General features: G+C 46.6%; 1 protein-coding gene across 10 annotated transcripts in view; it reads right to left on the bottom strand.

The window, feature by feature from the left end:
* Positions 1 to 17,671, bottom strand: part of ARVCF (ARVCF delta catenin family member) — a 377,274-nt gene that overhangs the window by 64,407 nt on the left and 295,196 nt on the right. For all 10 annotated transcript variants that reach the window (XM_077308988.1, XM_077308989.1, XM_077308986.1 and 7 more), the window contains one exon: positions 11,635 to 11,818. In XM_077308988.1, the coding sequence (XP_077165103.1) occupies positions 11,635 to 11,818 (184 nt within the window). The remainder of the gene's footprint in view (positions 1 to 11,634; positions 11,819 to 17,671) is intronic.

Below are 17,671 nucleotides of genomic sequence, written 5' to 3'. Positions count from 1 at the left end.
ACAACACGCAGGACCCTTGAGTAAATGTTAAAGGAAAGTAAATTCCCATCGCTGTAGAAACCCATCAGAAGTGGGGATGTGATCTGTTAGCATTGGGGGAAGGGAGGGGAAGAGCAGACACGGAAGAAATGTTTGGGATCCGTTCTTGATTGAAAGTAAGGACTCAAGGCCCTCTGATGTACTCAACAGGGAAGGGGAAGAGGCTAATAGCCAAAACTGCTTACAGGATGGTGAAGACCATACCAGACATCACCCCAGTGGAGATGGACAAAGCATTTCCCAAGAGTGTTTCTTTACACTTTTAATAAAAGGGCCACCAAAAATTCTGATCACTGCACCGAGAGAAAATCTGACTGCAAATCACCTCATTTCTATGCTCCCCCCACAATTAATTAACAATTCAATTCATTTTATTTAAGAAATAAAAATGGAGAAGATATTTGAGTTGAATCCCCTGGATCAAAGGAAGACTGTTTGTGCAAGGCAGAGCTGGTGCCATTAGAGGAGCCAGCTGCAGGATCTAATCTGTAGTCCTAAACAAAGAAACTCAGATAATCCTAACACAGATTCTACTTTAAAAGGCCCAAGTATTCATTTATTTGAAATGTTTGTCAAGCACTTTTCCAGCCCTTCAAAGCAGTTAACAAACAGTAACTTGGATCGACCACATGCCCAGTGAAAAAAATGGGAATATTTTAGGATTTCTCCCCCAGAATCCCTAGATTCCTCTGGACAGCTAACAAAAGGGCAGAGAAGCTGAGGCCTTCATAAGAACATCAAAAAAGCTCTGCTGGATCAGACCAGGGGTCCATCTAGCCCAGCATCCTGTCTCACACAGTAGCCAACCAGTTCCTCCAGGGCATGGAGGCTGAGGCCTTCATAAGAATATAAGAAGAGTCCTGCTCGATCAGAGCAGTGGTCCATCTAGTCCAGCATCCCATATTTCATAGTGGCCACCTAGTTCCTCTGGAGGGCCAGCAGCAGGGCAGAGAGGCCGAGGCCTTCCTAAGAATATAAGAAGAGCCCTGCTGGATCAGAGCAGTGGTCCATCTAGTCCAGCATCCTGTCTCACACAGAGGCCAATCAGTTCTTCTGAAGGGCCAACAACAGGGCAAAGAGGCCAAGGACTTCTGCTGATGCCGCATCCTAGCTCTGGGATTCAGAAGTTTAGTGTTTCAGAGCTCTCTCCCATGGACAGCCCTGCCTCCAGCTGCACCTCTCACACTGCAACCAGGTGTGGACTAGCTGATCCTTCCAAATGGTCTTCAAGAGCAGTCTAGCGTAGCACAGACTGCAACAGTCAGGCCTGACTGTAACAGGATCAACATAGCAAGCAGGAGTGCATACTTCACAAAAGTCTGCATTAATGCAGGACCCAAATTTTGAGGGCGGCATGCAAAAACCCTAGTCGAGAAAGCCTCTATAGAATATTGAATACATATCATGGTGCATTCCCGTCCCTACCCTTCTCGTGGGCACTGGCCCTTGATCGGTATTCAAAGCCTATTCAAAGGCCAGAAATCCCTCCGTGTTCAAGGAGAGGTTTTAGACAATTTGGCCAGTTCTGCTTGGTGCCAGCATTTCTCGTTATACACCTCCAAATCCTCTTCCCTCCAGTGGGCAACATTTATAGGTAATTCAAATGCTTGGGCAGGCCAGAAAGTCCCTTTTCAAAAAGAGAGATCCTATTTTCATTATGGGGAAACACGGAATTTCGCCTGGCCTCAAAAGCTGCCACGAGGATTCTTGATGCCGCTCTATTACTCACTCTGCCTGCTTACGCTCTGGTCCTGAGCTCTGGCTGGCAGTCTTCTCTTATTAAAGTTTCCGACTTGATGGCTGTCCAAGGTGACCCATAAACATTAAGAACATCATCAGCCACGGAACGGATTTCATTTCGGATATATTTCCGTGATGTGCTGAGAGCTCCCAAATGCTAAGTGCCACCTTCCGTGCTGTAACCTGATTTCAATTTAAAGAAACTCTCTCTCTTCCCCGCCCCCTCCCTGCCCTCACGTCTAGCCCGGAAAGGGCGAGGAATTTCACTTCTCACTGAATTGCAAAGTAGGCTGATTTCGGACAGGCAGGGAGCAGGAATGCTAATAATGGAGAGATGGAGAGGAGGTGTCTGTGATCGGAAACAGGACTCTGGAATGGAGCAACGTCGATGCAGAGAGATGGCGAGGGGGGACAGCCAACAGCAGAGGGGGCCGTGACTCCAGGAAAGGACTGGGAGCGGAGCCAAGCTTCATGAGAAGGGAAGTTAGTCGACAGGCGATCTTTTCCACCTATCTGGTCCAATAGTTTAGGGGCATGTATGATTCGCCAGGGGCAAAGGTGGTCTTTCAGGAGGATATGACATCACTTATGGATGATTCCCCATGAATTTCCCCTAAGCTTTATGGTAAGAGACCACAGAGAGGAGGAGAAATTCCTAGAGCATCAATGTCAAAGCTGCCCCCCTATTTCCCCTTCTCTTCCGGAAATTCCGGAGAACAAAGGATTGAAGGTGGTGGTCTAGGTCAGGGGTAGTCAAACTGTGGCCCTCCAGATGTCCATGGACTACAATTCCCAGGAGCCCTCTGCCAGCAAATGCTGGCAGGGGGCTCCTGGGAATTGTAGTCCATGGACATCTGGAGGGCCGCAGTTTGACTACCCCTGGTCTAGGTATTTCACACCAGTAAAAATGATGTGCCTCAATAACAGCCTGAACTTCATGACTACTCATCTCAGATCCATTTCTTATTGCCCACGAGAATATTCCTCGTTGATGATATTTTGGTTTCTGTGGCTCACGTGACAACAGCAGGGAAAGAATTTGTCATTTGAAGTTCACTTTGGAGCACAACCCTGGAACACAGAGCCTAACATGCTTGCTCAGGAAGCATGGGTCTAAGGTTGCCAACTTTGGGTTAGGAAATACCTGGAGGCTTTGGGGGGGGGTGGAGCCAGGAATGTGAGATTTGGGGCAGGGAGGATAACGTCCAGTGGGGTATAACGCTATAGAGTCGCCCCTCCAAAGCAGCCGTTTTCTCCAAGGGAATTGATTTTTTTAGTCTGGAGGTGAGAAATAATTCCAGGGGGATCCCCAGGTCCTACCCAGGCATCCCTACCCAGGACACACATTCATTCCACAGGAGTACCCGCAGTCGATATGCCGAAGTAGACCTTTCACTCTGCACCAGACTTGATGTGAAGCACAAAAAAGGGTTGCATGCAACCAGGCAATGGCTTCACAGTGGAAAGCGATGCATAATTTAGCGGCATTACAAGCTCAACATCGGGAGCTGTCAGGCTGAACTGAAACCCTACAACAGTGGCAGGAATTTAGCTCACTTGTTCAAGAAAGGAGCCTCAGGACAGCCATATGCCGCGATCCCAGCAAACAGGATTCGGGGAGCTAATTAAGAATCTGCTTCAGCAAGGACTTCATGTTATGCCTCCCCGAGAGCTCAGCTCAATGATCCTCTATACTCGGGGGGGGGGGGGGGGAGAAGGAAGTCACCCTCTGTTTTTCATTCCTGCATTGTGCCCTGACTAAAACAGCTACTGAAGTCCAAATCAGGATTGAGAGGCTGTGAATTGCACACAAGTCAAGGGTGGGAGTCCAAAATTAGGGGAAACCCTCTTAGAATCAGAGTTGGAAACGACTTCCAGGTTCATCTAGTCCAACTCACGGCAGAATGCAGGAAATTCACAGCTACCTGCCCACCCACAGAGACCCCAATTCCATGTCCAGATGATGCCTCCTCCCCAAATACCTGGCCAGTCTGGCCTGGAAGGAATTCACCCCTCGACCCCAAAGTGGGCATGCAAGAAATGGCCACAAGAGCCAAGCACCGACACGGGATTCTGCCCACCCACTCAAAATCTGCCAGGGGAATGTCTTCAAGAGACAAGAGACTCTAACCAAAATCCTTCCCCAGCCCTCTGACTGGCACAGGGATTAGCAAGGTGTGTGGATTTTAAGGGAAATGCGCCCAAGCGGAGGGGTACAGGCCTTGTCAAACAGGAAAGCAACAGAAAAGAAGGGAAAACAAAAAAGCCAGCCTGAAAAACAGGTGAGGACCAAAGAGGCTGACGCACACAAAAATATAAAAATATATTAAATACACTAAACAGAGCTTGGGATAATTAAAATATTTTTAAAAACATTTTAAAAAGAACATTTCTTTCCCCTACAGGCCACACGCGTATCAGTCAAACATGTACACCATGCATACAATTTTCTTTTTTGACCTAACACGTTTCGATCTAAATGATCTACCCCAGAGGTCAATACGTCCAGGCCGGGTCAAGCAGGCTGCAGAGACGCCGTCGTGAAGCTTATCTGCTCATTTTGAGAGCCCTTTAAACAAGCTCCTTGTCATTCCAAACATCTTACATCTCCAGTCTGCTTTCCTGCAGCAGGCAAATAAAGCCAAGTTTTGTTTTTCTGTTCCTGGTAGAACCTGAACAGGCCCTGTATCTTCCCCCCCCCCCCCTACACACACACACACAGACACCTTTTCTTTCTCTTCAGCATATGAGCTAATTTTGTAGACTCATAATAATCCCTCTCACACAGACACTCTGTCAGAATGAAAGCTTTTATGCTTTCCTTTGGCTTCATGTGAGAGGGAAGGGGGAGAGGAGGAGAGAGTGTGTGTATGCATGTGTGAGCGCATGGACGTGCTACTGTTATCATATGCCATTATCATGCCGGAAGGATCGGAAGACTGATAAAGCACACACAGTAATTCATCCTGAAGGCTCTAATTCCCAAGCGCTTTTCTTGGGAGAATTGTTAGACATTAATCATGATTAACAGGTGACAATTTTCCATATCAGCTTTCTGGACGTTCATCTTCTGCTTCACAGAAAGATGGACACTGTAAAGCAGTGGTCCTCAACCTGGGGGTCGGGACCCCCTTTGGGGGGGTCAAACGACCCTTTCACAGGAGTCGCGGCAGGGCAAGCAGCTTGGCCGGTGGGGGGCACCATCTACACAATAGCCTTGCGAGGTAGATCGAGATAGAGCGTTCGTCTGTCTGGAGCAGTGGAAAAGAGCAAGATCGACATGGCGGGAAAAGAGGCAGAGCTGAACTGAGAAACCCTGGGGGGAAAAACAATTTATATACAATCATGAACCATGGATCTTCACGCCATTGGTCAGTTTCGGTTTGATTTCTGTGAAAGAACACCTGCATAATTTAATGGTTGGGGGTCACCACAACATGAGGAAGTGTATCAAAGGGTTGCGGCATTGGGATATCAATAAATAAGCCTCCCCCCCCCCACACACACACACACACTGAAATCTTTCAAGCCAAAGGGCAAAAAATTCTCATTATCTCCAGCAGAAGCTACCGACTGAGCCCAGGACAGGCACAAAAATTAAACTGGAGAAGCTGAGCTCCAGGTAGATATGGCAACAAAGGAGTGAAGGGGGTGGGCACCAGCTCTCATCCTGTGACAGAATAACAAAGCACATCACGGGATATGTCTGCAAACACCCCAGGTTCAGCAGAAGCAGTTCTGCGAAAAATACAGGCGTCGGAACGTGTGACAAAACTTCTATTAGCGCCTGTCTGTTTCTCCTCACTTGTCAGCCTAGTGCCCACATGCTCAACGTTTTGGAAGAATTAATAGGACCCAGATTGTCAGGCTCCTGTACTCCAGCAGAGCTCTCCTTATGTTCTTGTAAAAAGAGGATAAGACAGATTCATTAAGGACTGGTCCACCAGGGGCTACAAGCCATGGGAATAAAGGCCATTAGAATATCTAGAGGAAGTTAAACTTTGAAACACAGTCCTAAGAAGTTAACTTTAGGGGAAGGCTTGAACCTATGTGACCTGTTTGTTTACCTTCCACTGGTTGGCTGATGTGTGGAAGGAGACTGGACTAGGTGGACCTCTGGCCCAACCCAGCAGGGCTCTTCTTAAGTTCGTATTTGACGTCATCTCCGGCCCAGAATGGCCAACCTGCTTTGCATGCAGAAGGCTGCAGGTTCAATCCCCAACGTCTCCTGTTAAAGGATCTCGGAGAGTAGATGATAGGGAAGATCTTTCTTTATTGGATGCTGTGAAAAACAGCAGATGGGTTGAGCAATGTAAGCTAAACGGCCATTCCTCAGGTTCCTCAGATTCCAGCTGAGCCTAAGAATGGCTCCGGAAGGAAGATGGTAATAGCTGGTTAACATACATTGTTATGAGGGATTTGACAAGTGCCGCCCACTCTCGGTGATTTGTTGAGTAAATTTCATGAACACTGCAAAACAACAACAACAACTGAAATGCTCAGAGCTGCGACTGTGTAACAGGTATTCTGTGACCCCGCAGTGCTCAAAAGCACTTATAAAACACAGGCAAATAGGAATATTCTCTCCTTTCTCTACCTGGTCCCCTGCTTATTAAAATTAAGTGCATTAAGTGCAGCTTCCCTTCTTGAGATCGCATTCCTCCAAGCATTGCAAGGCTAGAAAATTCAAAGGAATACCTTCCCCTGGAGAGCCCACATCCAGCCGGTGCTGAGGAAGCTGCATTGGTTACCGGTTGAATTCCAGATCTGGTTCAAGGTGTTGGTTTTGACTTTTTTGACCAGTGTACCTGAGGGACTGCTTGTCTGCCTATACCCCCCAGAGAGCGCCTCATTTTTTCAACACCAATAGATTGGTTGTCCCCAGCCCGAGAAAAGTCTGCCTGAGCCTATTTGAGTGGCTGAACCAGTGTTTGGGAGGGTAGCCAATTTGCCACAGCTAGAGTTACAGCCCTGCAGAATGCATATTGTTTTCCAAATTAGAGAAAAAGCTTTGGAATCCGCTGTTAGCACTGTTCAGCCGACTTTCTGGCTCCAGCTGCTGCATCGGTGAAGGCAAAATGGAAGTCAGTGAAACAGACGGCTGCAGGATTTATTCTCAGCTGGTGTTTACCATCTTGGTGATACTTAGCGCTGCACAGTGGATGGTTTCGTTTGTTTATTGCAGCAAGCCATGGTTGGCGCCCACAGATATAATAACCTCAAATTCTTGCCTCCAACATTAGTGCGCATTTGCAAACTCCGGCATACCACAAAAGATGGTCTTTTGGTCATACCACCGTCTCTGTTGTGATAGTTTCAGGACAGCTGCGTGGGTCTGCATTATGAAGGGCTTGATTCAAATTCAACAGAACTGTAAAGTCAAATGAAATAGTGGGGGTGGGGGAGAAAAATAGGCTTTCAAGATGCAAAGTGCAAAGATTAGGTCGAACTTATATGAATTTGCTAAGGATAGAAATAGAGGATGAGCAAGTTAAAAAAAAGGTAGAAGCCAAATTTACCATAGAGTTTTTGCCCAAATACTGGAGTGTATGCCCTGATGTCCCTGCATGTAATGACACCTCACTGTATGTTGGATGGGCCTCCCTGCTACTCCCAGTTAAGTCCCTGACTATAAGAGAATACATCTCAGATACACATACAAACAGGAACACAATATGGTATCAGTAGTAAGATAACCTACTTTTCTTAAAGATATATTCAGGGCACTAGTTCCTAGTGCTCTGTAGGAGATGACACAGGATTGTCATATATTTCTCCTCCTCCTCTTCCTCTTCCTCTTCTTCTTCATTATTATTGTTATCCGCCCTTTCTCTTCAGACTCAGGGTAGGTTACACCAAACCATATGATACAAAATATTTAAAATACCAAAATATAATCTAGAATAAACCATTAAAATTTCAACAACTGAGGGCAGAGAGATTTTAACAGCCCCAGATTGATGAATGGGATTTCGAAAGGCCAGTTTTATTTGTTGGTGTTCCTTGAGCCTCAACTACGGGCTTAGTATAACAGCTCCATTTTACAAGCCCAGCAGAACCATTCGGGGTCTCCCGCCCAAACAAAAGCAAGGGCTTCTGGAAAGATCTACGGCTTCACGTGCCTTTATCCGATGCTGTTTTTTTCCTTCTGAAGATAAATCCCTGTTTCTCATTGGAGATACCCCCATCAGATTGAAGAGGCTGAAGGCAATTATCACCGGCATAATGCACCCCTATTAATTATGCTGAAGGAAAATGAGTCTCCCCCATTCTCTTCCTTCCTTCAGAAAGGGTTCCTTCATTAAAGATAATCAAAGTTCTCGAGCAACACAAAGGAATCCTCCACTTAGATCACTGCAACAGAGATACCTGCTAATGGAAGAACTCCCAATGTAGATTAAACCTAATCTATTAATGATCAACTTAATGGCTGCTGCAGTTGGGGAATCTAATGTTCATTTTGATAAATCTTTTAAGCCCCGCCATGTTTAATACCCTCATTTGGAAGAGGAGAGGGGGGAAAAACGAGGGCGCTGGGATCCCATTCTAATGGCCTCGTATCTCATATGGGACTGCCGATAATTTCAATAAAAGGGGCCTTTCAGAACACTCTTCATTACCATCCGCATTTGCAAAAGCTATTCTTAGGGAACCGGCAAGCGCAATCCAGAGACCGCCAGCCCAAGGAGTGGAAATTGAACGCGCCATTCTGGAGATACAAATTAATCAGGGAAAAAGAGCTTGAAGAGCACTCCAGCCCACGACAAGAGCAAAGGCAGTTTCCTTTATTAGCTCTGTGCGAACTTTTAGCCCCCCTCCCGTCACAAAGCCTGAAAAATGCAAAAAGAACAGCAAAAGGAAGGAAGAAAGGAAGGGGGAGGGAACCCTTTGCTTTGTATAGACTATTGGCCAAAAGCCTTCCAAACCAAACAGGCCTGAAAATGAAAATGAGCTTTGCAGCCCAGAATGTTGGTTCTTTTGCTGCTACGCACATTCTCTTGACTTAACCTCACCTGGAGGCATTTCAAGCAGCCTTAAATCTCAAGGATCCTGTTGCTGTTTCACCGAAGGCAAGAGCACAGCAGGCAAGATTTAATTACAGCTGACCTGTAGACCAGGGGTAGTCAACCTGTGGTCCTCCAGATGTCCATGGACTACAATTCCCATGAGCCCCTGCCAGCATTTGCTGGCAGGGGCTCATGGGAATTGTAGTCCATGGACATCTGGAGGACCACAGGTTGACTACCCCTGCTGTAGAACACATCCCCTACTTCTTTCTGTCCCCCGTGCTGGAGTTGACAGAAGATAGGTCTTTAGGGCTGCCAGATATTGGGAGATATCTGGAAAGTCTGGGGGTGAAGCCAGGAGAGGGCGGGATATGGGGAGGGGGGACTGATGCTATGCAGCCCACCCTCCAAAGAGGGTTTTCCTCAGGGGAACTGATCCCTTTAGCCTGGCAAAGCACCTTCCCACAACTCGCTATCCGCACAATAAGCACACTTAGGAAAAGGTGACTTTTGCACCCACACGATGCTATATAGAGGACATCCCTCTGGCAGTACGAATCATACGAAAATATCTTTAGGATATTACAGCAGTCATTCCTGGAGGATGACAAAGCAGAGGCAATAACGGCAAGATCCTTAAGAGGAAGCTGGCAAGGTGACTAAGCGAGACACCCTTCTCCCCGACACAGTAAATTCCACATGCAGGAGTTTGGGGTTTGTGCCGTTGTTTTTAACTTGGGATCACAGAGTTGTCGTTTTTAACTAGTGTGTGCGTTGTTTTTAATTGTCAAAGAAGTCATGCCTTGATGATGTTCTGAAGGAGTACAATCCCAGCAGGGGGGTTTCATGTAAGATTTCAGGATGGCTCAATCAAGACATTATCACGTCCACCCACTGAGAAACGGGTGAGTGATGCCTGGCAAACCACGCTTAGCAGAAAAATGATAGCCTTAAACCGTGGTTTGTGGTAGGATTGCAAACTATGGTTTAGGCTTTCTGTGATTTGATTTTCAAGGAGAGGGCAAAAGTGTTCTTCCTGTTCCATGCGTAATCTTATTAATGTATCATGTCCCATCCTGCACTTTGACTGTCTTCTCTCTAAAATGAAAAACTCCACGCTCTTCTGTCTTTCACTGCAGGAAAAAAGGCTCCCCACAACGGCCCCCAAATTGCGTTTGCACCCACTGCAGTTCAGACTTCACCCATCTTTCCATGACCTCGTTTACCCTCCCCTCTGGACCACCCCCATGCACATGAAAGTTTATACCCTGGACAAAACTCGCTTGGTCTTCAAGGTGCCACTGGACTCAAAAAACTTTGCTTGGCTGCTCCAGACCAACCTGGCTGCCCACCTGAATCAATTTTTAATGCCGTCGGGGAATTTCAACCGTGTCCAAGGAATAAATCATGCCTACTCCGCGAATTTACGGCAAATAAAACAGAACACGTTTGAGCCCAGGGGAACCTTTTAAGACCCAAAAAATTTAATTCTGGCTCAAAGCTTTGGAAAGGTGCCACCGGACTCAAGCTTGTAAAGGTGCCACCTGAATCTGGCAAATAAGATGTGCACCGTTGATTCTGATGAGAGCCCATCTTGGCTTTTCTTGTTAAAAACCGAACTCCAGGACCGCTCAGAACCTATGATTATCATTTGCCCACATGAGCTGAGTTTTCAGAGATTCGTCTCTGCTAGAGAAGGAGTGGGAAAAATAAGCATCTATTTGTTTCGGGCATGGATGAGCAATCACAAATTTGCTGGAGCTCTGTCAGCATTTACAAGCCTCTATTATTAGAGGATGCCTCTATGCAGGTTCGAGGAGCACGAGGCAGTGATGCTCGATTACTCTTGGTCAGAAAGAGAAGATCAAAAAGAGAGTGCCTGAAAATGAGGTCAGTCGATACGTTTTGCTCATGCCTTGCACAGCAGCCCACACGTGTACACAAATACACCACACAAGACACCGGAGCATTTCTGTATTTCCTGCTCTTCGGTAGTTGCCCAATTAGTATCTCATCAGGACTAAGCCCCTGTTCGAATTTTAATAGCCACCTTTTAAGCTGATCGGATATTTCCAATGGAGAATCCGGGGAGCCGATCCCACAATTAATCTGTGTGATAAAAACCATAACACAGAAAATATATAATCAAGAGACCCAAGGCAGGTATGATAAACTCTTTCCACACTATGGTTGCTGGGGCAGATATGCCCAGGAAAAAAAACTCATGTAAAAGGGGCACACGAGACACATCACAAGCCAGCCCACAGACAGACATCTCATGGCTATGGACAAAAACCCATATTTGCATGTTCTCAACCCCTTAGAACACTGCAAGACATAATTACTGTTTTCCTGGTCTATTACCTTGTAGCTATAAAAATACTGTCATTCCGTACCTCAAGATGACGCATTTCCATTGTCAAAAACGTGACTGATGTTTGCCAATTCTCTTGATGTGCCTTGTACTTTTACGACATGCTTTTGCAACAGAGCCTGACGCCCTGGTTAGAATCACTGTCTTGCTAGCGGCCCCCACAATCCCTGGAATGTGTTGCATTTGAAGCTGCAACAGGTTCCTTCCTGTGTTCAACTCAAGGTGTGAAATGCCATGCCTGGCTCCTAACCCCGTTGCCTAGGATACTATCTCCTGGTCCTTGAGACTGAAGAGTCTAATCCAGGCGTAGTCAAACTGCGGCCCTCCAGATGTCCATGGACTACAATTCCCAGGAGCCCCCTGCCAGCATTCGCTGGCAGGGGGCTCCTGGGAATTGTAGTCCATGGACATCTGGAGGGCCGCAGTTTGACTACCCCTGGACTAAGGCATCGCAAACACCCGCCCCAATCTCACCTCAGACATCCCGACGTGTTCTTGAAGACCGTGGTCCACTCAGCGTCTCGAGGCTTTGAGTCTTCATTCGGCTCGCTCTCCCAACCAGAATGCGGGATGATCACTTCATTGGTCAGCGTTTGAAGACCGTGGTTAATGATGACCATTTTGAGGGGCTCGTAGGAGGACAGGTTCCAAAGGGTTCCTTTTAATCAGAGAAAATCGGGAAGAAGAGTCTGTTTTTAATCAAGGGCTGCCGCATGCTCTGGACACCAGTTCCCTCTCCCACAGCCTCAGTGGGTACCACGTCTCACTCCCACGCTAATGTAGACTAGACAGAATCATAGCATCTTAGAGCATGAAGGGGCCTCCAAGATTCTGACTCCCCTGCAGAATGCAGGAAATTTACAGACTCAGTGTAATCATTGGGGGACGCACCACATGACTTCTTGTCTTCATGGGCCCCTCAGATGACCAGGTATCCTAGAATGTTGTCTGCCCAGCCCTTTATCTTAGTGGTCCTGATCAACCACGCGAAATAGAATTTCCCGAAAGCCAAACAGAATGTGGGTCATCACAAAACTCCTTTCAAAAATATGAGCAAAAGTAGGACGGTGCTCCTTCCAATTACTGTTTGTAATAATATATTACAGATCTGACAGAGTAAGGAAGGATTAAAGGCCACGACAACTAACTCTATTAACGGTTACGAAACGCTGTCGCTTCCCAAACTTACATAGCAAATTCTGCAGCTCCGTAAATGACAAGGAGAATAAATAAGCTTATAACCACAAAAATCAACCCGTATGTCATTTAACTGGGGCTGCCTCGCCATTTATGCCCTCCGAAGAGCTCTTTGCTTCAGTTAATTCCAATTTACTGGTGGTCCCCGGCCCCCACAAAGGTGCATTTTGGTTACAGAACTTCCAAAGTTCCAAAGAGCCTGCAAAACAATGCTCTTCCATCTTTATCATCTCTATGAGCCCCCTGCCTAGTCCCACACCTGCCCAGGTTGATCCATCTGAGTCGGGCAAGAAATAGAATTTTGTCAATGGTGTGCCCAGCATGTTAGGGAATGAACCTGGCTTGCCAGATTAGAAGTCCACACTCCTAACCACTACACCCTAACCAAAACACCCCCTTTCCTCCATTATTTATTTCTTTGTTCGTTCATTCGGATTTATTAACCACCACTCTCAGGCCAGCCATCTCTCAGCAGTTTACAACAATAAAATAAATGCCATAAATCCCCTTGACCAATCCCCCTGACCCACCAGTCCCTAAATACTTGGTGGACCCCCTTCTGCCTGGTGCCTCAGGATGGGGCCTTGTAGAACTTCCTTGCACAAGCAGAATTATGCCAAACAATGACACTTGTACAATATTCATTCTATCATCAAGATGAAGTGCAAAATCCAGCTTTCCTTGGTGTAGAATTTGGGTTCCCTTTCTACAGACTTCCATTCGATGCGTCGTTGCTATCCTTCTTCAGTACAGATCGTAGCGATAAAGAGCTTTAAACAAAATGCCTCGAGCTGTATCATCTACCTAATGTAGCTTCTTCAAAACAGGCTGCAGTTATGGAGGAAGCTAGAGAATCCAATACTTGGGAAAGACGCTCTCTTTTCTCAGTTCTACATCACCAAAACGGCATAATAACGGTCCGCTCCCCGGAATTACTGTCGGGATGTATAAGACGTAGAGGTAGAGCGATAATCCTTCCCGAGGCCCGATAGAAATGCTAAGGGAAAACTCCCCAAGAGTGCAAACAATCTATGTGAATATCAGCTTTTCAAAAATCTAATATGTTGCAGTGGTAACCCCTCCGGGGGAAGAAAAAATCATACCTGCTTTTGCTAGAGCTCTCAGGAAAACAACATATGCCAGAGTTCAGCAAAAAATCCCTTAGAAAATGCATCTAAAACTTTCTACAGACTATATCCGGCTTTCTCAACGAGGGATTTGTGACACCCTGGGGTTTCTTGATGGCCCTGGAAGGGTTTCCTGAAAGGGTGGGAGTTAATTAAGTTCATATATCTGTTCCACATAATATATTTCTGGTAAGGGCTTGGAGGAGGAACCTGGTCTCATGGCTTAAGTGATTCTCCACGCTTAACACCCACTCAGGGTGGCTGTCCCGCCCCTGAATGCCTCCTCCTCCAACCAGCTTGCCTGTCTGTCCAGCAGCCAACCAATTGCCGTCCATCCCCCACCCCTGACCACCCCTTCGTCCTTCCGAGGCTCGGAGGCTGCAGATCCCTGCTGCATGAGAGCTGCTCCTGCCACTGAGTTCCCTAACAACTGCCTGCAGCCTTTCCAGGTCCTGGGGGGAGGGAGATGTCATCTGTAGAGTTCTTCCACCCCACTCCCAATCTAGCACCTGTTGTATTCCTGAATGCAACGGGCTTGGCCCCTAGTATATGTGTGTGTGTGTGTGTGTGTGTGTGTGTGTGTGTGTGTATACGTTTATCGGGATATGACCACATATGGTCATGTCAATCTCCCTCCTAGAATGGCCAACAATGGTCCTGGAGGGGGTGGGAAGGGGAAGGGGAAGGGGAAGGGTCCCAGGTGAGCATGTCCACAGCTCTGCTTCACGACCATATTCTGCAAGATCACACCACTTCTGGGGTTTCTCAAAGCCTGAAGGATGTTTCAGGGGTTTCTCAAGGGTAAGAAAAGTGGAGAAAGGATGGACTAGATCGAGTTTAGATCTCTATAGGAGTAGAAAAGAGAAAGAGCCCAGTTGGGCCACAAAAACAAATCAAATTTGTTGTAGCAACAGATGAAAACTCATACCCTACCACAAATTTTGTTAGTCTTTAAGGGGCTACTGGACTCTTTCTCTTCTCTATTTCAACAGACTAGTCAGGTCAATTGAACGATGCTGTCCCAATATCTTTGCAAAAGATGACTCCACTCAAAAGGTGCAGCTTTCTGAACAAGCAGCAAACAGATGAGAATTCTCATTACTGGCAACATGGATGATACATATATACATGTATATTTTAGGATTGTGACATTTAGTTGATTGATTGGTAAGATTAATGGACAAGAAAGGCTGTTTTTTCCCCTGACTGACTAAAAACAGGTGTCCCAATTAATCAGGCAGGAGATTTATTTTTAAGAAGTATTAATCTTCGGTGCTTGAAGATTAATGTAGTTTTCAAAAACAGTTGACACTCACCCTAAATGCAAGTGCTGAGCCATACCTCTCTCTCTCTCTAGATGACAATTGGAGTCGACTTATGGTAACCCCATAAGGTTTTCAAAGGAAAAGACATGCAGAGGTAGTTTGTCATTGCCCGCCTGTGTCATGAACCGTAGTTGTTGGCTGGCCTGGCTAACCAGAAGAGACCCCCTTGTAGAGAACTGCTCTGCTCTATACACGTGTGGTGCAAAGAAATTAGTCTTAATTGAAGGGCTCCATAAGATAAAGCAGGACAAAGCATGGCAAGAACAGGAACATTGACAGAGACAAGCACAGATGGCCCCCTCAGGTCTATATATAGGCGGAATAGTTTAAGCCGGATAAATAGTTCCCATAGAGGAAGCTTTTTATCTAAAAGGTGTGAATCTAGGAGACATCCAGTCTGCTTTCTCTGTCATCCCTGGCAGTAAATTTCCAACCCCCTACTATGCGAACCAAGGACACGCATGGATAAGAGAGAGCTCTTCGCAGCGGGGGAGAGAGTGTCTACAGGTCATAAACCATGGGATGGAGGAGGGGAGGGGAGGGGAGGGAAGGTACAGAAAAAAATGAAATGAACATGGGGGTTAGGGAGGGGTGAAGGGCTCTAAGACCCATTGAACCTCTAAGTCAACACTCCCGAGGAAATCGGGAAGGTGATCGTGACACCCTGTGATATCTTGGTGGTCTTCCATTCACATATTGACAGCCCTGACCCCACTTAGCTTCCAATATCTGAAATGCTTGGGCTAGCCAGGGTCATCCAAATCACAGCTGGGACAGAAATGCATTTTCACAAATCCAAGCTATGAAAGATATGGCGCAGAAAAAGATCTGGGAAACCAAGGTTTTATGACCCCTCTGCCATAGAAACTTGCTGGATCAGGTTGGATATTCCAGATCTTAGTCTGACTTTCTAATCCAGGCTTTCTCAATCAGGATTTTGTGGAATCCTAGGGCTTCTTCCGACTGTCTGACCGGCCTGTTTATAAGAACTTTAGGATGCTTTGGGCTGATCCTGCGTTGAGCAGGGGGTTGGACTAGATGGCCTGTATGGCCCCTTCCAACTCTAGGATTCTATGATTCTAACTCTACGTCGTTGAATCAGATAACATGCCAGTCCTGGAGCTTGCCGCATTGAGACAAGTAAAAGACAACCATCTGCACGGGCGAAAGAAACAACCCTGGAATGAACGTCACAAATATTATTCCTGACGTTTCATAAACTCCAATTCCATTTGGGGCTTGACGGATCGATGCTCTTTCTAAACATTTATGGGAATAAAAGGTTGTTCCAGCCTGGGGGGGGGAGGGTAGTGGTGGTGGTGAGTGCACTTTGTCAAGTGACAAAGAGTTAGTAGAGAAAAGGATACGATAGAACCAAGCCGTCCAGCCTGGAATTTATACCCGATGCTTGTACTGTCACAAAACGGGTGGCCTCATGCATCCCTGGCACAGCTGCCTTCAGGCTATGATCCTTTTAGGGGCATTGCTAGGTACTCAGCATGTCACTTCAGGAATTTTATCTCCAGCTGCCTGACGCTTAAGTGGCACTGTCATATAACCTAGGAGACCGAGAGGACTAGCAAATCTCTGAGGAGGTGAGACGTTATTCTTTCAAAGGACCTCTATAAGAGGCTGAGAAGATCGCTCTAGATTTAGCTGAACCCAGTGGAAATATTAATAACATTTACCCACCTAATGTTAGAACCTGGCTTTTCTCGTGGCCTTTTTTTTTTAGGGCATGGGTGGCTATGAACATTTCCAGACCAAGGATTTTGCAAAGCTGCCAGATCCCTGTATACCAGAAAGGGCTGGCAAACCCTGTGACGAAGATATCAGGCTTAGCACAGGTGGCAATGTACACAGCTGTCACAAAGTGGCATTCCACCTGCATGCCCAGGTGTTTCTTCTTTGCTTGGGTATACACAACAGCTTCTTTGTTTGGGTACACAACTGCTGGCCAATATGGACCATCGCACCACCACTACTACACACATACACACGTACCCACTAAGGCAGGGTCCCCAACTATTTGGAGTTCTGTAGGGATCTTTGGAACCTGCCAAGGTCCAAGCTTGAGGTCCGAGGCAGGATCATGATTCCTAGTACGCGACTGGCCAGCGTGCAGAAATGTAAGCAGCAGGGTTACGTTCATAGCTCTGATTTTGTTCTCAACTGAATGCTGGAACACATATGTCACAGCAAATGAATCATCTCTGGGCAGGAGCGTTTAACTTCCCACTAAGTAAGTAGCAGGTCATCCCTATTCCTTAGGCTTAAGGAGGGGAATTCTCAGAGTCAATGCCCTAGTTTCCCTGCTGGCTCTAACAGTTTCTCCTCTGTCCTTTCAGAACTGAATCCATGTGCCCCCACTGTCCCTGTTTTCCAGGAGAAATGTGTGGTCCTTTCCCCTGGTAAATTATTCTCCCCATTCCTGCCTCTGGGGGAAATGCCTTTTTCTATCATGGCCAGGTTGAGTTTCCAAACCAACATGGGGCCTCCTTCCCACTCCGCAGCAGATATATCTCTGAGCATCTCACCTGTAGTGCAGACTTGTGTGTTAATAATGCCTGCACATGTAAACGATTGGTCACCGTGCAATGCACAGCTGTCCTTTTGCACACTATTTTGCACAGTTTTCAGTAGATGTTGGTTTTTATATGCCACTTTTCTCTACCCGAAGGCGTCTCAAAGCGGTTTACAGTCGCCTTCCCTTTCCTCTCCCCACAACAGACTCCCTGGAAGGGAGGTGAGGCTGAAAGAGCCCTGATATTACTGAAGAAGAAGAGGTGGCTATTATATGCTGCTTTTCTCTTCCCCAAGGAGTCTGAAAGTGGCTTACATTTGCCTTCCCTTTCCTCTCCC

The sequence above is a fragment of the Paroedura picta genome, chromosome 13 (genome assembly GCF_049243985.1).
Source record: "Paroedura picta isolate Pp20150507F chromosome 13, Ppicta_v3.0, whole genome shotgun sequence".
NCBI lineage: Eukaryota > Metazoa > Chordata > Lepidosauria > Squamata > Gekkonidae > Paroedura > Paroedura picta.
The sequence above is the reverse complement of the archived record's forward strand: the minus strand, read 5'-3'. Positions and strand labels throughout refer to the sequence as shown.